Source organism: Enhydra lutris, unplaced genomic scaffold, assembly GCF_002288905.1.
Source record: "Enhydra lutris kenyoni isolate GAN:26980312 unplaced genomic scaffold, ASM228890v2 scaffoldscaffold8, whole genome shotgun sequence".
Lineage (NCBI taxonomy): Eukaryota > Metazoa > Chordata > Mammalia > Carnivora > Mustelidae > Enhydra > Enhydra lutris.
The window spans coordinates 3,389,278-3,412,583 of record NW_019154092.1 but is presented as its reverse complement, the minus strand read 5'-3'; the positions used below and the strand labels follow the sequence as shown (position 1 = coordinate 3,412,583).

The 23,306-nt window shown below is 48.2% G+C and overlaps 1 protein-coding gene across 2 annotated transcripts in view; it reads left to right on the top strand.

Annotated features, from left to right (window-relative positions):
- Positions 1–23,306, top strand: part of LOC111142656 (G protein subunit beta 1 like) — a 60,913-nt gene that overhangs the window by 8,480 nt on the left and 29,127 nt on the right. For both annotated transcript variants that reach the window (XR_002640278.1, XM_022495971.1), the window contains exons 2-4: positions 17,046–17,093; positions 18,993–19,138; positions 19,648–19,773. Coding sequence is in view for 1 of the 2 variants with exons in the window: in XM_022495971.1 (XP_022351679.1) it covers positions 17,061–17,093; positions 18,993–19,138; positions 19,648–19,773 (305 nt within the window). In the remaining variant the exon portion in view is untranslated. The remainder of the gene's footprint in view (positions 1–17,045; positions 17,094–18,992; positions 19,139–19,647; positions 19,774–23,306) is intronic.

The following is a 23,306-nucleotide window of genomic DNA, read 5'->3' as shown; positions in this document are numbered from 1 at the left end:
CACAGCGTGACCTGTCCTACGCTAAAGAGTAGAGGACCCTTTTCCCACAGGGCGCAGACCTTCCCACCCCAGGTTAAGGATGCCAGGCAGGCCCAGCCTGCCCATGGTGCCATCTTTCTCATACATGCCTGGCTCTCTGGTCTGGTCCTCCACCAATTATCTGGCTTTATAGTGAGTGTTCATTATTTGATAGAGAAATATTCCCAACTCTCCCTCCCCCTCACTGACACTTTTTTCAGTTGTTTTGGCTAGTTATAAAAACACATGTCAAAAACAGACATGGAGAGGATGGTACAGTGGACCGTGGTGTGTCTGCTTGGCTCCAGCGTTGGTCAGTCCCTATCCTGGGGGCACCCTGTTGGTGGATCAGCTGGCCAACTCTGCCGTGCCAGACAGCAGGGGTCCTGAGCTCACTTTCTCTTCAGGCTGTGGTGTCCTCATTTGTAAATGGACAACGTGATCTCTGTTACAAGGGTGTTGATGGTGAGCCCGGAAGAAGTCCCTGGTCTGCGGGGTGCCCTTGGCAGCCCATTCCTTCTCTCCTGGCCTCAGGAGGGGCACAGCCAGGGCTGGGGCCTGTGGGTGCTGGGTGCTCATCCACTTGCCGGGAGGGGCCGCCAACAGTGGAGAGGAGCATTCCGGGCTCTCCTCCACCTGTGTGCCTAAGTAGCACAGGGCTTGGGCTGACAGTGAGCCCACACTCGGCCATATGTGCAGGTGCTGTGTGGTCGGTGCAGGGACACCTGGCACTGGGAGTGCTGCTTCTCATGCCCCATGAGGTCCTGAGTGCAGAGTGTTATTCGCCTTGACACTTTTGCACCAAAACCAAGGTTTTCTGAAGGCCACAGGTAGAGAGATGGGAGGCCTGTGAGGGCCTACAGGGTAGGGGAATTCAGGAAGCATGGGGTGACCAGGTAACCCATCCAGTGCACTGTCCTCTAGGACATGGCAACCTTCCCACCACCAAGACCCCTTTGTTCCTTTCCCTGAAAATCAGGGTGCAGATGGGAGCCATGGATGGAGACGGGCAGGAGGGTAACCCCAGAGCCAGTACAGCTCTGCCCCTGTGTTCCTACCCCACTCAGGTTCCCGCTTCCTGAGTTCCACCATGGCTTCCTGGCCCCTATCATCACATCCCATGCCCCCTGTCCCCCTTTAGCCCCCACAAGTTGCTGAACTTTAGCAAGGCTCCCTTTGCTGCCTGGGTAATGGAGAGAATTTCTGCCTTGCATGTGCTAGGAGGCAGCAGGCAGGTAGCCTCTGTCGCAGGAGCAAACACGTGGATACCTGTCGGAAAGTGTATCCCCACCACCATGGTTACAGACTCTCTCTCCCAGTGGGATCAGGTTCCCAGGAGCTGCCTGGGCACTATCCCCTGGGGATTGGCCCATTCCATGCCCAGGGTGAGAGTTGTCGAAGGGCTGTCATCAGCACTGGGCAGCTGGCTGCCGTGGACCAGATCTCATGGCGGAAGCAGGCCCCAGAGGCTGTCACTGGTGTGTGGGAATGGTCGCACTTCCTGTAAAACGGTGAGCTTTTCCGTGTGTTCACCGGGGACAAAAATGCTGCTGGTCTGGCTGGCTTCCCACCCCTGCCTGGAAGTTTGTGGGGGCAGGCCAGCTGAAAGTGCTCCCGAACTGGACTTCCTTCCTGCCATCTTTCCAGGCTCCCTGGACCTGCCTCTGGGGGTGATGGGCGTCCTCAGCTGCAGCTTGAGGTGCCTGTTCATGGAGTGGTGCTGCCTGCCCAGCCGGCCTGCCTCAGCTACCTGGCAGCCCCTCTCCCTGGCATTTCCTTTTAGTCTAGCAAGATTGGCCTCACACCCCCCCCGCCCCCGCCGCCATCCTGAGTAGAAGTCTGCAACTGCTGGCTTCAGCGGCCCAGCTCCAAAGCCCCTGCTGGCTGCGGAGCACATGGCCACACCTCACACACTGCAGCTGCCAGTTTGTCCGACATCATTGTGCCTTTGTCTATGAGGCTCACTCCAGCCGCCCCGGTGCTGTCTTGCCCGGCCAGCGTGGGAGCCCCGGCAGAGCACCCAGCAGGGTCTTGGCTGTGGTGTGGCAGGGGAGAGCAGGCATGCGGCTGGGAGCGCTATGCTCCCCTCTGCCTGGGCACCCATTGTACCACATGGGCCTTGATGCCCACAGAGGAGCCACGTCCCAGGGATTTTGACTGTAACTTTGCCTCCATTGCCCTCTCCTCCAAACGCCATGGAGCCCTTCCAGAAGGGGTGCCTGCAGACCTGGCGGGATGATGTCTAGACACGTGGGGCACTGCCGGGTTTACTGCAGGCAAGGAGCTCCTGGGGCCAGGACGGGGCACCTCCCCGCTCAGAGGAGCCAGGAACGTATGAGCTTTGCAGGAGCAGGACTCCAAGTTATGGGACAAGTGACTCGCTGCTATTGGACAGACCGAGAAGCTTCAGGCTGAGGGTGGAGGTGGCTGTCAGTCTCCCAAGGGCCTTCAGGGGTGCAGCACTCTTGACTCCACCACAGAAGCCTGTTGTTTCAACAGCTGTCCCCCAGATCTGCTTCTCGGTCTTTCTGGCCCCTGGAGAGATGCCCTGTCTGTATTCAAAGCTCAGAGGGGGCTCCTGGCAGCAGGGCTTGGCAGTTTTCCCTGTACTCTCAAGAAGCAGCCAGCACAGGGCCCTGTGGAGCCTCAGGTCACCTTCACCTGCTGCTCCTGGGACATGGCTGTGCTGGAGGCAGGCAGGCCTGGGACTGACCTTTGGTCCCCTAGGGTAAGCGCTGCTGGAGGGCATTCTTTACACACACACACACCCCACACTGTACACACAGAGTTCCATCAGTCACCAGGAGAGGTGGGGATGGTCGCAGTTGGGGTGCGCACTTGCTGCCCAGGGGGAAGGCAGGTGCAGGGATGGGGCCTGTGGGGCGCAGGGCTGCTCAGAGCACTGTCTTCCCTCACCTAAGCCCTCCCTCCCTGGCAGGGCTGGCCGCACTCCATCCCCGGAACCCCTCCCTGGGATCTGCATCTTTGAAGCCAGGGATACTGACAGAGGATTCAATGAATCCAAGGTCGCCAGTCGGGCGTTGACAGATGCCCGGCCACGATACTATTTCTGATTTAATAACCGAATGGGAGGCTGGCCCTTGGTAATAATTAGGGCTAATTACTGAGGAGGTGTTGACAGATGGGCTGAGAGGAAACAAACTACCTTTATCCCTGGGCTTAGAGTCAGATTACCGGCCCAGTGCTATCTGCCCCTCGGAAAGTAGACGCTTCAATCACTCACCGAGGCTTCAAAGAGGAAAGGGCCCTGACAATGCATGGGGTTTGGAAAGGAGCTATGAAGTGCGCCTTTGACTCCGAATCGCCAAACGGAGCCCCATTCCAGAAATGGTTTCTTTGTGAAGTTTGAGTTACCCCCGGCAAACCTGCCTCCCTGGCTCGGGGCTGGGGAGGGGTGCTGTGGGCACAGGCTGGGCTAGTGCCGGGATGGGCCCGGCTGGCCCCGATCCCTCCTAGGCTGGGCCTGTGCCTGGCAGTCCATGGGCCTGAGCAGGGAGGTGCAGCGTGCTTTCCTTGGCTCGGGGAGTGTGTCCAGTTCTTTGTGGCCGGGAGCTGCAGGTAACAGGACAGGGATCTTACTGTCCCCCAGGCTTGTTCCTTCCATTGTCTCATCCAGACACACTTTCTAAAGCTGTTGTGGGCAGGTCCAGGCTCTCTGGTTTTGTTTTGTTTTGTTTTGTTTTGCTTTTGGGGACAGGGGGGAGGGAGAGAGTCTCAAGCAAGCTCCATGCCCAGTGCAGAGCTTGATCTCACAACCTTAAGATTATGGCCTGAGTCGAAATCGAGAGTCAGACGCTTAACAACTGAGCCACCCAGGTGCCCCGTAGTGCGGCCTCCCTGGAAGGGACTGTGCCCCTGGCCTTACTTATGGCAGGACCACCCCTCTGGGGCCTGGGCATCATTTACTGGGCTGCCCCCACCCTGGCTTCAGTGGTAAGCCAATGCTGTGGATGGGACACAGACCCCCAGGGCCTCAGCGACAGGGTGACGACTTGGAAAGGGATTGTCCTAAGTTGTAGGCTGGTTCCTGATGCCTGTTTGTGCACCTGCTGACTCCCCTGGGACTCCTTGTATTTCAAAGACCATGGAGGGCAGTGGTCAAACCTCTATTCCCATGGTGGGAAGCAGCAGCCCTGGAAAGTTTCTCAGTGACCTGGACTGGACTGCCCAGGTCACTGTGTCTGTGATGTGGCTTCCAAGGGCCAGTTCTGGGACTCTTGCTATAGTCTGTCCTGATCAGGAAGGCTGGAGGGTGACGAAGCAGTGCTCAGGACAGGCCTGTCCAGAGAGCATCTTTGCGGTCCCAGGTGTAGCCTGGGAAGCATAAAGTGGGTTTCTGTTCCTGCCAGCCTAGAGAGCCAGCCACTTCAGAGCCTTCCCACTAGGATGGCTGGCCAGAGAATGAGCTGGTCTGGCTGATGCAGATGCATTCTTCCTTTCCCTGGCACGCTGCTCTACTTCTCCAGGTGACCATGGTGGTGATGATGATTATAACAAAAGTCATCAGCTAATTTGCTTAGCTATTAGGGAACTATTAGGAACACTACTGATGAATTTAAATCTGCTTCTCTGGGGGCAAAAACAGGATGGTGAATTATTTTAAGTGGGCTAAGCCCTTAAAAATTGGCATTGAATCTTTTTTTTTTTTTTAAAGATTTTATTTATTTACTCGACAGAGAAAGATCACAAGTAGGCAGAGAGGCAGGCAGAGAGAGAGAGGAGGAAGCAGGCTCCCCACCAAGGAGAGAGCACGACGCAGGACTCAATCCCAGGACCCCGGGATCACAACTTGAGCAGAAGGCAGAGGCCTTAACCCTCTGAGCCACCCAGGCACCCCTGGCATTGAATGTTTTTAAAGCCGCCTAAGTAGAATTAGAAGTTGTCTCTAAGCCAGAAAAGTCTAAGCAGGAAACTGGGTTTTCATAATGTGTTAGTGGTAACTCCTATAGACTGGAGCTTGAAAAAAAAACCCAGCACAATATTGTCTAATATATTTTATTTGAAAAAATAGCATCACAGAACATTTTCTGGGATCCCAAGAGAGTAGTGGCCCAGTGCATTACCTTGTGCACAGAAGCGTGCTCGAGTCCTCTTCTCTTCTTATTAACATTTTATGTGATTTGCATGGTACAGCTGTCACAGTCGTGAACTGACATTGGTGCATCATTACTGACTTAAGTCTACATTTATTCAGATTTCTTGAGTTTTTACCTAACGTCCCCTTTCTGTCCAAGGATGCCATCCAGGGCATCCCATTACATTTCGTTGTCGGGTGTCCTTAGTGTCCTCTGGGCTGTGACAGTTTCTTAGACTTCCCTTATTTTTCTAGCTTTGACCGTTTTATGGGGTACCAGTCAGGTCTTTTGTGCAACGTTCGTTCCTCAGCTAGGCTATGTCACGTGTCTTTCTCAAGATTAGACTGGGGCTGTGGGTTCCGGGAGCTGGACCTCAAAGATAAAACATCATCTCATCACATATTAATGGTACATACTGTCAAAATGACATCACCGTTGATGTCGGCCTTGGTCACCTGGCTGAGGTAGTGGTTGTCAGGTTTCCTTTCTGTAAAGTTAGTCTTTTCTCTCCCTTTCCAGACTGTCCTCTTAGGAAGGACTCAGTATGGGCCGCCCCTCATGAAGGGTTCCTTGAGGGCTGAGTATCTCCACAAATGATTGGGAATTTTCCTACATGCAATATTTGTCTACTCTCCCCCGTTTATTTTTTAAATTATTTTATTATTTCATTCTGATATATCATGAAGATCTGTTATTAATATGATTGTTACTATGAAATGTCCTTTGAGTGACTCTTAACACCTGTCTGCACCAGCACCATCACAATCCCAACCCAGAAGCTGATCCATTATCTCAGAACCTTCCTCCTGCTCCCCCTCAATAGTCAGTCTCTCCCCCCAACCCCTGGCCCTTTGCCACCACCCACCTGTGCTCTCTGCCTAGTTGGGCCGGAATGCCATATAACTAGGCTCATACTGTACGTAACCTTTCACGCACCATAATTCTCTGGAGATCCATCCATGTTGTTGCGTTTTTCAGTAGTTCCTTATTATTGCTTGAGAGTATTCCATTCACCTGTGAATGGTCATTGGGAGCAATGTGAACAGAACTGCTGTACACACTCATGTACAGGCTTTTGTTTGCACATCAATTTTCATTTCTCTCCGATAATTATCAAGGGGTAGGATTGCCAGGCAATATGATACATGTATATTTCACTGTATAAGAAACTACCCAGGTGTTTTCCAGAATGCTTGTAACATTTTGCATTCTTAGGAACAGTGTTGAGAATTCTGTGTTCCACGTTTCCGTCAGCACTTGGTTTTGTTCTTTTTTATTTTTTCCATTCTAATATTTGTGGCCTTCAGTTCCATTTCTGCTAAATTGTCAAGCTTATGTGCATTGGGTTGTTTATAGCATTTCCTTAACATTTGTTGTGTCTCGAGTGATAATCCTTTCATGAAGATCGTTTGTTTCTATCTGTTTAGATAGAGATATATCAATGTTGTAAATCTTCCTAAAGAACCAGTCTCTGGTTTTGTTGATTTTCTCCATTTTTTTTTTTTACTATTCTCTATTTCATTTGTTTCTGCTCTATCCTTATCATTTCCTTCCTTTAGCTTGCTTTGGGGCTTATTTTGCACTTATTTTTCTAGTTTCTTAAAGTGAAGACTACATCATTGATTTGAGATTTTTCTTTTTCTAATATAGGTTTTTTTTTTTTTTTTAAGTAATCTCTACACCCAGCATGGGGCTTGAACTCACAACCCTGAGATCCAAGAGTCTTATGCTGTACTGACTGAGCCAGCCAGGTACCCTGAATGTCGGCATTTAATGCTATATTTTTTCCTCCATGCCTCATTTTAGCTGTGTCCTACAAATTTTGATTATTTTGTTTTTCATTTTTATTAAGTGCAAAATATTTTCTAATTTCTTGGGACTATGTACCTCTTTAACCAGTTGAGTATTTCAAAGTATATTGTTCATTTCCCAAATATTTGGAGATTTTCCAGTTACCTTTCCATTATTGATTTCCAGGTTAATTCCATAATGTTAGAGAAGATATTTTGTATGTTTTTATTTCTTCATTTTTTAAGGTTTTATGACCCAGGATATGGTCTATCTTGATGAATATTCCATGTGCATTTGAGAAGAATGTGTTTTTTTCTGTTGGGTAGAGTATTCTCTTAATGTCAGCTAGGTCAGGTAGGTAGATAGTATTAATCAGGAATCTGTATGACTTTTTGGCCATTTATTCAGCTAATTTCTTTTTTTTTTTTTTAAAGATTTTATTTATTTATTTGACAGAGAGATCACAAGCAGGCAGAGAGGCAGGCAGAGAGAGAGGAGGAAGCAGGCTCCCTGCTGAGCAGAGAGCCCGATGCAGGGCTCGATCCCAGGACTCTGAGATCATGACCTGAGCCGAAGGCAGCGGCTTAACCCACTGAGCCACCCAGGCGCCCCTATTCAGCTAATTTCTAAGGAGGAGTTTAAGTCTTAGCTATAATTATGTATTTGTTTATTTCTGCTTTTCAGTTCCATCAGTTTTTCCTTCATGCATTTTGAAGTTCTTTTGTTAGCTGAATACATGTTTAGGACTCTTACATCTTTTTGATGAATTGATACTTTTTATTATTTTCTATCCTTCCTATCCCTGGTACTATTCCTTTCTCTGAGGTGTACTTTCTGTGACATTAACATATTCTCTCCAACCAACTTTCTTTTATTATATGTATGGCAATTCTTTTTCATCTTTTAATCTGTGTTTTATATTGAAAGTGGGTTTCTGCCAGATAATTTACATTTGGGTCTTTTTTTTTTAATAGGTTATAATTGTTAGATCTAATAACTAACATGTTAAGAGTATTTACATTTATTGTAGGTGTTGATATGATTCTATTTTGGTTCACTCTTTTGTTGTTTTCTCTTTTTCCTTTAATTTTTTGGTTCCTCGGTCTCTTCTTTCCTGTCTTCTTATAAATTATTTAAATATTTTCAAATACTCTGTTGAAATTTTTCTGTTGGCTTTTCAGCTGTATCTCTTTGTATTATATGTTTTTTTTAATTTTTTTTAAAGATTTTATTTATTTATTTGTCAGAGAGAGAGGGGGAGAGAGCAAGCACAGGCAGACAGAATGGCAGGCAGAGGCAGAGGGAGAAGCAGGCTCCCTGCTGAGCAAGGAGCCCGATGTGGGACTTGATTCCAGGACACTGGGATCATGACCTGAGCCGAATGCAGCTGCTTAACCAACTGAGCCACCCAGGCGTCCCGTATTATATGTTTTTAGTGGTTCCTCTAGAGGTAGCAGTGTACATTCTCAACCTTTCACAGTTTTTTTGGGTTAATATTATTTTTCATTTCATATAAAATATAGAAGCCTTATAATCATATAGGTCCCCTTGCCCTCCTGCCTTCATGTGATAGCTGTCTATTAAGAATCCTAACAGACAGTATTATCATTTTAACAATATACATGTTCACTTAAGAGGTGAAAATTTGTCTTTTATATTTACCTGGATATTTACTATTTCTCTTCCCCTGCCTTCTTGAAGTTCCATGATTCCTTCTTTTTTTTTTTTTTTAAAGATTTTATTTATTTATTTGACAGACAGAGATCACAAGTTGGCAGAGAGGCAGGCAGAGAGAGAGGAGGAAGCAGGCTCCCCGCTGAGCAGAGAGCCCGATGTGGGGCTCGATCCCAGGACCCCGAGATCATGACCTGAGCTGAAGGCAGAGGATTTAACCCACTGAGCCACCCAGGCGCCCCTCCATGATTCCTTCTGATTAACATTATTTTTGAGCTGCAGAACCTCCTTTAATACTCCCTTTAGGCCACATCTGCTGCCAAATATTCTCTCAGTTTTCCTTCATCTGAGAATATCAGTTTTTGCCTTCATTCCCCAAAGAGAATTTACTGGATATAGAGATTATTTTTCTTTCAATACTTTAAAGATATTCCACTGTCTGCTGGCTTCCGTGGTTTCTGATGAGAAATCCACACTAATTCAGATTGTTATTTTCCTATGTATGTGTCATCACTGTCAAGATTTTTTCTTTATTATTTTCCAGCAGTTTATGCTGTGTTTGAATGTGGTTTTATCCTGCTTATGGCTCATTGAAATCTTAAATCTATAAATTTTTGTCTCTTCCCAAATTTGTGGAATTTCAGATAGTTATTTATTCAAGTAATTTTCCTGCTCCATTTCTTTCTCTTCTTCTCCAGACTCTAGTGACACGAATCTCAGACATTTTACTGTTATTCCACAAGTCCTTGATGCTCTAATTATTTATTTCAATGTTTTTTCTTTCTGGTTTTATATTAGATAATTTCTGTTGACCAATCTTCATGTTCTTTGGCTCTTTCCTTTGTCATCTCCCATTCCATTATTGAATTTTTTTTTGTTGTTGTTTTGGATATTGTATTATTGTTTGGAAATTTCAAAAAATTAATTTATGTTTTTCTGCTGAGAACTTTCCTTCTGTTCATTTCAAGTATGTTTACCTTTGCCTCATGGAGCATAATTATAGAAATTGCTTTAGAATCCTTTTCTGATATTCCCAATATTTGAATAGTTTCAAAGTTGGCATCTGTAAGTTGACTTTTCCCTTGAGAACTGCTCTCATTTTCTGGTTCTTGGTATGTTGAATAACTTTGTATTATATCCTAGACATATTCTGGTTGAGTGTTACATGGGGTCCTCTGGAGAATGTTGAGTTTTGTATTAGCAGGCAGTCAGCCCAGTTAGAATTGCCACACAAGTTCTGTCTTGCCCTTTTTGGGCTTTGGTTTTAATCTCTTCAATTTTCAAAGCTTTTGAGAGGTTCCTTTGGGTCTCTCCCAGGCTTATGAAACTCAGTAACGAGCGTGGGACTTTTGTGAGTTCATTCACAGAATTAAGAGACCTTTTTCTTTAGCTCTTTCCTCTCTGCATTCCCCACCCCCATGCCTAACTCTGCACACACACTCCATCCAGCAGGATTCGCTTCTTATGGTTCCTCTGGCCAAAAAGACAGAGGTTTCTCTCAGAGTCACTTCTTCCACACAGTTCTGTGTCCAGGGCCCATTCTTGTCCAGGCAGTGCTGAGAGAGAAGAGAAAAGCCATCAGGGATTTCCTCTCACATTCTTTAGACTTTTTCTTTGTAAAGTTGTCCAGAAACTAGTCTAAGTTTTAGCTACTGCTGCCTTGCAGCTATGCAAGCTGGGCCTACCCAAGGCAATGCCCCAAGACATACGAATAAAATTGGAAAACTCACCCCATATAGATCACTTCTCCTCCAAGGTTTTACTTGCCTCCAAAATCTGTCTGTCATTGTTCACTTTTCAGAGGTTTTAGGTAATTGCTTTTTATACTTTGTCTAGAGTTTTTAGTCATAGTCAGCCAGAGAAAGGGGCTATGGTGAATTTATTTCATCCTCGCCAGATCCAGAAACCTGTCAATGTAGTTTTACTTTGCATTTCCCCATGAGTCATATTAAGCATCTTTGTATATGTTTAAGGGCCATTTTCATTTTTTGTGAATGTGAATTCATTTCTTTGCCCATTTTCTATTTGGTCTTCAGAATTTCTTTCCTTAATTTTGAAGATTTCTGTATATTGTAAAGATATTTGAATTTTATCTCTTTTGACATGATAAACTTTAGAAATGTCTTAGTTTTATCTTCTAATTGGTATTGTGAATGAAATTTTCTCTTAACAAGTTATTATTTGTGCATATGGAAGCTATTAAGTTCTCTTTGTTAGTTTTTTTCCCGATACCATACTAAGGTTTTTTTTTTTTTTTTAACATTTGAATTTATTTTATCATTGATTATCTAAGGCTTTCAAGTGTATCATCATGTCATCTGGAAGATCATTGAATGTTTTCTTTTCCAAGTCATATGCCTTTAATTGATTTTTCTTATTTAATTGCATTGGCTTAAATTTTCAGTATAGTGTTGAATAGTAGTATAGATACTGGGTATTCTGATCTTAGAGAAAATACCTCCAATATTTCTTCATAAAGTAATGTTTTGACTGTAGAAGGAGGTTGTGTGTGTGTGTGTGTATGTGTGTATTTTAATAATTTTTAAGAAACCCGTAAGTTTCTCTTTGGTTAGGTGGGGTTTGTTTTGTTTTGTTTTAAGATTTTATTTATTTATTTTGAGAGAGAGAGAGAGACAGCATGAGTGATTGGGAAGCGCAGAGGGTGAGGGAGCAGCAGACTCCCCACTGAGCAGGGGGCCAGGTTAAGTGTTTTAATAAAAACCCAGGTGCCCTGGTTAAATGTTTTAATAAAAAATGGGTATTGGGGCACCTGGGTGGCTCAGTGGGTTAAGCCTCTGCCTTCGGCTCAGGTCATGATCCCAGGTTCCTGAGATCAACCCTGGTGTCAGGCTTCCTACTCAGTGGGAAGCTTGCTTCTCCATGTCCCTCTGCCTCCCACCCCCTCTGCTCATGTTCTCTCTTGCTTGCTCTCTCTCACACACACATACTCTCTCTCTCTCAAATAAATAAATAAAATATTAAAAAAAAAAACAACAACTAACCTTACATTTCCACTTGGTCATCCTGTATTATTTCTTTAATTTGATGTTGTATTTTGTTTGCTAATATTTTATTTACTATTTTTGTATGATAATCATAAGTTATATTGGTCTCTACTTTCCCTCTGATCAACACTTTAAATATACCTCATGAATTCTGGTTTATAGTGCTTTTCATTGTCATTTCTTAAAGTTAGTAGATTAAGTACTTCCCATTTCACCTAAAATTTGTTGTATAATAAATGGTTTTAAATTTTTAGTTGGGAGGACATTTTAGTTTTTAAATTGCTAATTTCTGATATAACTGCACTGTGGTCATAGTGTGTGCTTATAATATTTTTTCTTTATGGAACTTACTGATTTTTTTTTTGTGACCCAGTATACAATTTTTATACATGTTCACATGCACTTGAGAAGAAGGGCTAGTCTCTGTTTTCTGGGTGTAAAGTTCCATATGGATCCATAATATTTACCCCTTGGAGTCTTCTATTTCCTTACTTATTATTTATTATTCACTTGCTATGATTTGTACTAAGAGTAGTAGTATATCCTGTTCTCCAATTATTGGTGAATTTTTTCTGTGACTCCATGCATTTCCTGTAGTTTCTGTTTTATAAAGGTGGTGTTTCTGTCTTTTAGTACATAGATATTCGAAACAATCATATATTCATTGTAAATTGCAGCTTTCAGTATTGCAAAGTATCTGGGTTTGTCAATTCTGATGCTTTTTGGCTAGAATTCAACTTTGTTGACATCGTATTTCAACCCCTGCTTTTTTACTGTTTCTGTTTGTCTGAAATACCTTTGTCCATCTCTAGTTTTAGCCTTTTGGAATCACTTTAACTTAAAAAAATTTATATACTTATTTTAGAGAGAGAGAGAGAGAGAGAGCACGTGTGCATGAGTCAGTGGTGGGGGGGCTGCTGAGGGAGGTGTTGAGGGAGAGGGAGACAAGTCCCAAGTAGACTGTGCTGAATGCAGAGCCCTAGGCTCAGTCTCAGGACCCCAACCAAGATCACAACCTGAGCTGAAACCAATCAGGTACATAACTGACTGCACCACCCAGGCACCCTCCCCCCACCTTTTTTCCTTATTAGCTTTATATTCTGAGTATTCTGGGTATGGCTTATCATCAGATATATGTGTCATGAATATTTTCTCCCTGTCTATAGCCTCCTTTTTTATGTTCTTAATGTCTCTTAATGAGAATTATCATTTTGAGTTTCAGTCATGTGAGACTGGAGTTTATACATTTTCAGTAGTGTGGCATATTCTATTATATGTTTGTACTTACTTTGTGCAGTTGATGGTCCTTTGCATTGTTTCTAGTTTTTATTAGCATGCATAATATTGCTATGAACATTCTTGTACAAACCTCTCCTTGTACATATGTGAGAATTTCTTTAGGGTATTTATCTAAGAATGGGGTTGCTGCCTCATAAGGTGTGCAGACTAGTCCTAGATTGTTTTCCAAAGTGATTCTTTCAATTTATCTTCTCTCTTGCAAGATAAAGGGTTCAGGTTGTCCCACATTGTAGTCAACATTTGACAGATTGTTTAATCTTTTGCTAATTTGCTAGGAGTGTAATTATATCACATTGTGGTTTTGACAGGCTTTCCAAGATTATTAATTAGGTTAAACAAATTTTCATATGTTTATTAGCCATTTATGTTTCTTGTGATATATCTGTTCAAGTCTTTCACTTATTTTCCTTTTTGGCGTTTGCTTTCTTATTGTATTGATCTGTGTGTTCTTTATTCTAGATATGAGTCCAGTGTGGGTTTGTCTTCCTCTCCTTCCTCTAGAATGCTTTTATAATTTTAAGAATGCTTTTATAATTTTAATTTTATAATTTATAATTTTTATAATTTTACAGAAAAGTTGCAAGTATAGTATAGTGAATACTTACATATCCTTCACTTATGTTCATTAATTGTTCACATTTTGCCACATTTGCTTTACCTGTCTGTATGTAGATAGAGATCAGAATTTCTCTTTCTGAAACATTTGCAAACAGTGTGCAGACATCATGACGTTTCAGCCCTAAAACACTGTAGCCTGGGAATAAGGGCATTCTTCTAGGCAAAATACCATTATCCTGCCCAAGAAAATGAACAATAATTTCATATTTTAAAAGATATTATATTTCTTTATATAGAGAGTAAACATGAGCGGGAGGAGGGGCAGAGGGAGAGGGAGAGAATCCCAAGCCGACTCTGCCCTGATGCCGAGATCAGACCTGAGCTGAAATCAAGAGTCAGATGCTCAACTGACTGAGTGGCCCAGGTGCCCCACAGTTATTCCATATTATCTACAGTCTATATTCAGAAACTCCCCAGTTGTTCCCTTACCTTTCTGATCCAGTCAAGGTTCATGTGTTATATCTGGTCACAATGCCTCCTTAGTCTCTCAACTTAGAACCTTCACCCTGCTTTTTGCTTTTGTTTTTTCTCTTGATCTTGACCTTTTTGATAAGTATGAGCTAGCTGCCTTTCCCAATATCCTGTAATCTGGATGTGTCTGTTTTCTGCAAGTCATTGGCACAGGTGTACGAGGATGGTGCTATGTTTTCTGGCATCACCTCAGGAGATAAGTGATGCTGGTTTGTTTACTACTGGTGGTGCTAGCTTCAATCTCACGGTGAAGGTGGTGACAGCCAGATGTCTCCATTATTAAGGAACATTCTCCTTCTGCAATCAGTAAATAATCTGTAATGTAATACCTTGGCACTGTGCAAATCTCCTGTTTCCCAACAGCCTTTCACCCAGTTGGATCCTTTTTCAAATCTGAATGGTGAATTTTGTGATCTCTTGCTCTCCACTTGTGATTTTAGTCCCCTCTTTCTATTTCTTCAGAGCCTTAAACATCTTTATTCTATATGTCTGGATGCTTTGTGCTCTAGGGGTCTAGTTCTGCCTTTTGTTGTTTCTCATGGCTCTCACTCATGGTGCTGTGTTTCCTTTTTCTTTTCTATGAGTTCTGACTGCTTGCATTTCATAGCACTTTATCGGTGAATTGATTCAGGCCTGTGTTGAAGGTGGGCTCCTTCTGAGAGACATTCACAGATTGAAGTTTTGGAGACCTCCTGAGGTGGTGTAAATTAGGACTAAAGCATCATTCTGGCACCTCTGGTGTAGGTCTACTTCTGGTTCAGTTTAACACTGAGCATTTAGTCCTGTGGGGTCTCATCTTTATGGAGATGTTCCTAGGAGATTGTCCACTTTGGGAAGGCCCTAACCTTTGTCTTCATGGACTTGGAGGCCTTGCCTTAGAACCAGAATTCTAGATCACTAATGTAGCAAATGCCCTCAGGGCAGGTGCCAATTGCGGGGAGCTCCATAGACCTTACTATGTTTGACTTCTGCTTACTTAGTGTTTGGCCTTTGAAGGTTCTAAACTTTTTTTTTTTTTTTTTTTTTTTTGGGATAGCTTTGTGTTGTACTGAAAAGTTTGGTTTTTTTAATTTTATTTTATTTAAGATTTTATTTATTTATTTGACAGAGATCACAAGTAGGCAGAGAGGCAGGCAGAGGGGGTGGGGAAGCAGGCTCCCCGCTGAGCAGAGAGCCCAATGCGGGGCTCCATCCCAGGACCCTGAGATCATGACCTGAGCCGAAGGCAGAGGCTTTAACCCACTGAGCCAACCAGGCGCCCCGAGTTTGGGTTTTTATTTTAGTTGTTTTGTGGGCATCTATCCTGTCACAGAGTGGTGCCTCCCTAGTTTCTGCTGGTTATGGAATTCTTAGGTGCCTGGTGGGGCTTCTGGAAGCCATTCTGTGCTCTCCTGTGGCCCACTTATGGAGGGCTTGGGGTGGGGGGGTGCTGTTTGAGGTACTCGCAGCATCCCACGTGGCTTGTCCTTGCTCTCCCAGGCATAGGCAGTCAGTGAGGCAAGATATGGTGGGCTGGAGTCAGCAGGGATAGTGCTTGGTTGACTCTGGTGGTGGCTTCCCTGCTTTGGCTCACTTCTCACTTCTTGCTCCTTATTGATTCCAAGCTTCTTCAAGGACCAGCGGTCCTGTTGCAGTAAAAGGAAAGGGTTCTGTGACCGAGGGCACGGTGGGTACTCAGGGCTGACTCAGGGATCAGGCTGTGATCTTTGGGTACCATCTTCTCCCTTGGCCCTCCCTGCCTCCTCTGCATTTGCCAGTCTCTGGTTGTTTGCTTGCCTTCCCCATGAGGGGCACCCTTGGGTCCCATGGCTGCTGTGCCTGCCTGAGGCATGCATGGCTTGGTGGGAGGGTGAGTACCGGGTGTAGTCTGGTCCCAGCCACCTATGCCTTTCCCCATGGGACCCTGTCTGCCTGCTGCTCCTCATGCTAGGAGGAAGGCTCCATCCGGGCCCTTCTCTGTGGGGCTAACCCTGAGGCCTGCCAGGCTGCTGCTTCTGAGGTGGGACGCAGGGGGGCACTGTCATCCTCCATCCATGGGCCCAGGGCCTGAGGGGCTTTCGGGGTTCGCAGCATCGGTTGGAAAGGCTGTCAGAGTTGCGCAAATTTTGTCAGGTTGTCTTTCTTTTTAATTTTGAAAAGAATGTGTCACTCTTTGACATCTCGAAGAACAGGCAGAATCCAAAGTTGTGCTCGGTGGATTAAGTTTCATGTTCCTTTGCCCTCTGGGAGGAAAAGACGAGTGACAGAACAGGGGAATGAGGCAGTGGCGGGTGGCTCGTACCGCGCACCGGTGTTGCACAAGGGGCTGCGGCCTCCGCTCCAGGCGGCTCACTGCCAGGGGAGATAGGATAACGCGATTATTCTCAATTAGATTAATAAAGAATAATTAGATGTCATAAATCAAGTAATCATAGGATATTGTCATGGGAAAAATATGTAGCTAGAATTAATTAGTTTTCAAATAAAGCGTTTATTTTAATTGCTTGAAATGATGGAGCCCTTAATTGCTGATGCATCATTTTGGCCTGAACAGTTTGGTTGTTGTAACAACGTGACGGGTTTGTTCCCCGCAGTTCTGGGGAAACAATAGAGGAGAACTTGATTTCATCACCTCAGACGGAGCCTTGTGCTGGTGAGGTTCTGGAAACTCCCATCAGGCCGCAGGCAGGTGGCAAGTGTGGGCTGCGCTTTGGCTGGCACCGCCCAAGGCCCCTGTGCTGCCTGTGTGTGTGTGTGAGTGTGTGCAGGCATGTGCGTGCGTGTGTACACATGTGAGTGTGTGCCCTCTGTCCGTGTGCACATATGTGTGCATGAATGCCGTGTGTGTGCGTGTAGTGTTTCCTGGCAGCTCACCTGTCCCAGGCCACAGAGCAGGGGCCATGGGTCATGGAGCAATGTGGGGTCAGGTCTCTGCCCACAGGAGGCCGTCCTTGCGTTTGGGAAGAGTCAGTTAGTTTTTAGCTAAAGCTGAGAGAGGCGTTCAGAGCAAAAACCCTAAAAAAGAAAGAAACAAACAGGGACTTGGCCATTTTGTAAGGTCCATTCTCAGGGATCCCTTCCTTCTCTTTGACAGAGACGGGATCAAGCAATGGAGCGGCTGCCTATGGTCTCCCCAGTAAGGGTGAGCATCTGCCCCTTCCTGTCCCCAGCCCTGCCATGTCTGCTTTTAGTCATTAGGATCAGCCCCAACCCTACTTCCAGCCCTCATGTGGACCAGGCCTCAGCTGGCCTGGTGCTGGCAGTGGCTTTCCACCGGGTCTCTGCAGCGTTTCCCTGGCTCCAGTCGTCTCCGAAGTCTCAGGTCACTACCTGCCCCCCCCCCCTCCCCTCCTGTCTGGTGACTCAGAGCCCCCTGGCCTCCAAGGTCCCAGCTGCCTTGACAGTGGCATTTCTCAGGTGTTTGAACCTTACACTCTAGTGAAGCTACCCCGGGCTCTATTCTGGAGAGAGAGAGAGAGAAGGAAAGGGTCTGGGATGGTTTCAACGAGGGGAGGTACAGGGCTTCCCAGTGAGGGTGTGGCTGAGTGGTGCCTGGACCAGTCTCCAGCTGGAGAAACTCACGCCCCTCCTTCCTCTGCGACTGCGTGTTCGCCTGTCCTCTGGCTCAGCCCCCATCCCATGTGAGTCTCTGTCTTTGGCCTGGAACCCCCTCCAGCCTCTGGCATTGGTAAAGGCTCCCTCCTGGAGGAATGCTATCTTCTCTACTCCTGTTCTTTGCCCTGCCCAGTTCCCCTGGTGGCTGTGGCTCCCTCAGCGGCCAGGTAGCCTCCTCCCTGGTCTGTGTCCAGGCTGGAGAGGGACAGGTGGGGAAGCTTTTCAGATCCCAGCTGAGGCCCCCTGATGAAGTTGCTGCAGCCTCCCAGCAGTCTGCTCCTGGCCTTTACCTCTGTACTCTCAGCCTGGCCTGGGACCTGCAGGCTGACAGATGTGCCTCTTGGTCATTGGAGCAGGTCACATCTGGTCCAGCAACCCCCCCCGTACCATTGCTGGGGTGGGTTCAGTGGTGACCCTGGGAGGCTTTCTCCTTTCAGGAGGGTGGGCCCCATGGGACCAGTGATTTGAGGCAGGGTCACTTATCTGTCATATCAGTCCTCCTGGGGAGTGACATGGTAACTCAGTCCCTACCCCTTCCCCACACACTAGTGCACTGGCCGCTCTGCCTCTTGGTGGCAGCGTGCAGACTTCAGGCCTGAATCTGAGGGGCCTGGGGTAGCTCACCAGACCATTCCCTGCCTCCTTTTCTCCAGCAGTGAATGTGGTGCTGCCTTCTCTGAGGGCGGACGTATAGGCCCTCAGGACCCAGCAGGCAGGGTCTGCAGCACATGTGAGAGAGATTCCTTTCTATCTTTGGGTCCTGCTCACTCCCCCAGCCCCCAGGGCCCCCACACACCTCTTGTCTGTCCCTCGGTTCATCCCTGCAATATGCACGTGCTGAGGAGCTGCTGTGTGCCTGATGCCGGTGGTTAGGCCTGTGGTCTGGGGGGAGCAGGCCAGTGTGGCCCCTGTTCCCTGAGCTTGCTGTGGAGCCAGAGTGGACAGCATGTCCAGCCATGTCATTGCTCTACTGTAGGGAGGAGAGGAGAGGGGCCTCATGAGGGAGGAGGGAGGCTGAATTTGCAGTACTCAGCCAGGCTCAGAGGCAGGACAGACACCCCCAGGCGTGTGGACAGCCCAGGAGTGGAGAAGCCAGGCTGAGGGAGGAGGAGTCACTCCTCCCGCTGCTGTGGCCAGTGGGATTCAGGGAGTCAGAGGATATAGGGTGAGTGAACAGCAGGCCTTGGAGGCCAGAGGCAGGCTCTATGCGGGGTGCTGAGGGTGAGAGTGACCTCAGAAGGGTGCAGGCGCCACTGTGCCCCCCCAGAGATGGTGCAGGTTGGGGCCACAGTGATGCCATTTGGGTGTAGAGGCCAATAGGTGGGAGGGAAGACAGGCTGAAGGGGCTGGGCAGCATCCAGGGAGGCTCCTACTGCCTTCCTGAAGGACAACAGGTGGGTCACTTATGCCTTTCCTTCGTCCCCAGGTGCCTGCACCCCCAGCCAGTATGGCAGCCAACCCACTCCCACCGCCGGACCCCCAGTTTGTCCTCCGTGGTACCCAGTCGGCGGTGCATGCGCTGCATTTCTTCGGAGGAGCCCAAGGACAGGGGCGCCCACTCCTCCTCTCAGGGTGAGTAGCTCGGGCCCCAACCCAACCCCAGGGGTTAGCCCATGGTGAATTTAGGGGCAGTGGGCTACTGGTGAGCCAAGGGCTCATTTGGGGATCTCAGTGACAGGCTCAGACTGCCCATCCCTCGGGCACACGGACTTTTCAGAACCCACCGACAAGCCGTCCCTCGGGCCTGGCCCCCTTGGAGGAGGCAGGGAGCACGCCCTCTCTCACAGACACCACACAGTTTACAGTGTCAGCTGTAGCCCCCTATGTCTCTCCAGAGGAGTGGACTCTGCCTCGGGTGCCCTCTGAGGCTCCTGAGGGCTCTCTGCCTGCTATCCCTGGTAAAGGACCACTGTGCCACTTTTACCCTTAGTTCACACATCCAGCTGTCCTCTAAACTGAAAGCTCCGACTGAAATGCCTGGTCCACCAGCTGGGTGGTTTCTCCGCCAGCCCCGCAGAGCATGCTGGGACTAACTTACAATCCCTCTCCCTGAGCCTGTGCTTTTGCGCTTGTCACAACAGGTCCCTGAGCGGGCTGGTGCACATCTGGAGCCTGCAGACACGGAGGGCAGTTGCAACCCTGGATGGCCACGGGGGCCAGTGTGTGACCTGGCTGCGGACACTGCCTCAAGGGCACCAGCTGCTCAGGTGGGTCTTGATGGCAGCGAGTACAGTCCCAAAGGAGTCAAGCTGTGGCCCTCAGCAGGGGCCATGAACTTGCCACTGGTTGTTCTCGGGGTCTCCCCCAGCTGCCAGGGCAGCCCCTCCAGAGCAGTGTGATCTCTGCCCTTGGCCCATCCAGAGGCAGTGTCCAGATCCACTGGGTGCCCGTCACTGCGGTCTTTGTGACCACTGCTCTGTCCAGGCAGGTGCCTACTGAGACGAGCCTGATGGACACACAAAACAACTCTGTAGTGGCCTGAGCAGAGGCCTCCCTGGTCTGCCAGGGGTCTCCAGTGGCAAGAGCTAGGGGTCCATGGCTGAGCTCCAGGGTTCTTCTTAGAGGAGCCTCAGCTTCCTTCCTGTGGACCCCAGGGCTCTGGTGTCACCACACCTCCTCTGATGAGCGGTCCCCTTTCCATGCAGTGGTGTAGAACTTGTGTCTAAAACCCGCCCACTGATTGGGGTTGTACTCCAAACCCTGAGAGCAGCCACCCTCTCTGGGCACTGGGAGTGCCACAGGGGCGCCCAGGTCCATGGCATTTGGGCTGACCGGTGACAAGGAGAGCAGGGTGGGCATGTGGCACTTCTGACAGAGGAAGCTGTGTGGTGGGCCCAGCTGTGAGCATCTGGAGACCGGGCAGCAGAGCCCAGAGGGTCCGTGTTCTGGCACTGCTACCACGGCCTTGAAGAGGTGCCAGGCTGGAGACTCAGGTGAGAGGTGGGCCAGGAGGCAGCAGGAAGGGGCTGGTGGGGGAGAGAATGAGCTTATGTCTAAGTTTAAGTGAAACTTTCCTGAATGCCCTCCAGGGCAGGTCTGCCTTCCTGCCGTGGACTCGGATCCTGGGCATCTAGGCACCACGGTTCCCAGTCCCCAGAGGACAAGGCCTGTCAGGGACACACCCTTTTGCAAAGCACTTTTGTGCCAGACATGCTGCTGCTACACCCCTGAAGGTGGCTCGCAGGTGATCGAAGAACCAGAGGTATCCAGGAGGCTGGTGGCCTTGGACGCATGCGCCTGCAGAGCCACACGCTGGTCCCCTTTGCCCCCGGTTGGTGTGGCAGGCCCTCTGTATGGTTGTGGACTTTCCCTGATGCTTAGAATAGACACTGCGTCCGAATACCACACTGAACTGCTTGCACTGGATGCTGCTGCTTGTAAACATTCCTCCTGTGTTTTCAGCCAAGGCCTAGGACCCTTGGCGCCTCCTGCTCCTCCAGGGCCCAGATGCCTTGGGCTGTTCTCAGGGAACCCCCAGCCCTGGGGTCTGCCCCTCAGAAAGCTGGCTTGAGGGGCGCCTGGGTGGCTCAGTGGGTTAAAGCCTCTGCCTTCGGCTCAGGTCGTGATCTCAGGGTCCTGGGATTGAGCCCTGCGTCGGGCTGTCTGCTCTGCAGGGAGCCTGCTTCCCCCTCTCTCTCTACCTGCCTCTGCCTAGTTGTGATCTCTCTGTCAAATAAATAAATAAAATCTTAAAAAAAGAAAGAAAGAAAGAAAGAAAGCTGGCCTGACATTGTGTGGGGAGGCAAGCAGCAAGGGCAGCCTGTGAGTGAATGTTGGACGGTCGATCCTTCCCCTTTCCAAGCTGGACGGCACCTCGGTAGCCATGCTCCAGGCAGGGGCCCGTGGGTCGGGAGGTCTGCAGCGCAGACCGTGCACGTTCTTGGAATGCCCAGGTGCGTTTACGTTGCACTAGAGGCCGGGCGCCCAGCTGTGTTTGGAAGCTAAGTCTCTCCAAAGTGGCTCTTGAGAAAGGAAGGTACGCTTTCATGTCAAGGGGAGGCTGGAGGACAGAAAGCTGGGGGCCCGAGGGCACACCTGTGCCCAGTTACAGCCACCTGGGTGGGTGTGTTTCCTACCTCTTCTATGGCGCGACCACAGCACCCTTGCAGAAAAGTGCACAGAACAAGTTTGCATACTGTTGTACTATCACGGAGTGGACACCTGGGTAACCACTGAAGTCAGAGGCAGAGCCCTGACGCTGGCTCTGTTCTCGTCCTCAGGAGGCAGCCCCCTGGCCCCTCGTTCTTGCCTTACCATTCGGAACATGCATCTCCAAAAAGCATAGACTTGTTAGGTCTGGTTTTTTTTTTCTTATTTACAAAAATGGCACCATGCAGAACAGCTTCCTTTGTATGGGACTGCTTCCGCTCAGCTCTACTTTGTGAGCTCCACGGTGGGTGCGTGTAGCTGTAGGGCACTGTGTGGGATTTTCCTGTGCGGTGTTCCACTGGATGTGTGTGAATGCTCATTCTACTGTCAGTAGAGATCTGGGTCATCCACTTGGGGCTGAGAAGCTTAAGGATTAAGACCCCAGTCTGGGTCTCCGGGTGCCCGGTGCATGCGTGTCTGTGGATTGGACCCTGGAACCAGAGGTGGGGCATCGGCCACAGGGTGTGCATGTACTGGGTGGCTCAGAAGGTGCCAGGCTGCCCCCAGTGCAAGTGCCCCCACCCCCGCGCTGCTTTCTGGGTACAGCCTCATTTGCATTTTCCTGACCACTTAATGAGCCAGCCCTCTTCTGCAGTCGTTAGCCACTGGGATAGAGTCTCCCTTCAATCCCCATTTCTCTAGCAGACTGACTACCTTTTTCTCATTGAGTTACAGGAGTTTTTTTTATATTCTAGATGTGGCTGATATTTATATCACCAGGTGCTGCTCCCACAAAGTGACTTACAGTTCTCACTCTATGATGTGTCAATGAGTGGAAGTTAGCCATTTAAATGGGGTCAGAGCTGCATCTTTCCCTTATGGCTGGTGCTTCTGTGTCATGTGAAGAAGTTCCAGCAACAGGTCGTGAAGAGCTGATCTCTCAGGAGCTTCCCTCCTGTTCCTTTTTGGCCCACACTGCAGCTGGAATTGGCTGTTGGTGAGGTGTGCATTCTTTGTTTCTATATGGATAGCCAGTGGTTCCATCCTCCCTTCCCTCATTTGTCCTCCAAGTTCAGGGACACGGGTGGCTGAGGAAGTGGATGGTGCAGGGTGGCTTCGAGGCAGAGGTGTGGGAGCAGCGTGCCCAGTGGGCAGAGAACCAGGGTGATGGGAGCAAGGTCTCAGAGGTGGCTGGGGAGGTTGGGAGATTGGCTGCATCATGCAACCAAGTTTGTCAATGGAGGGTGGCAGTGAATATCTTGAGGAAAATGGGAGGCAGCTCTCTCCCAGTCACAGAATGGAGTCACACACCTGAGGAGGAGGAAGGGGAGGAAGAAGCCTTGGGGCATCAGCATGAACTTGTGAAGTTTTGAAAGTATATACCCAAAGATAGGTGCAGAAATACTTGTGTGTGTGAGTGTGTTTGCCTGTGTGTGTGTGTGAGGGGTGTGTATGTATGAGCTATGTTTCCATGTGTGAGTGAGGTGTGTGTGTAAAGTATGTCTGTGAGTGTGAATGTGTGCATGAGGTGTGCTTGTGTGTGTTTGAGGTATGTTTGTGTGTGACTGTGTGTGTGAGGTATGTTTGTGTGTGTGAGGTATGTTTGCATGTGTGGGTGAGGCATGTGTGCGTGAGGTGTGTTTGCATGTGT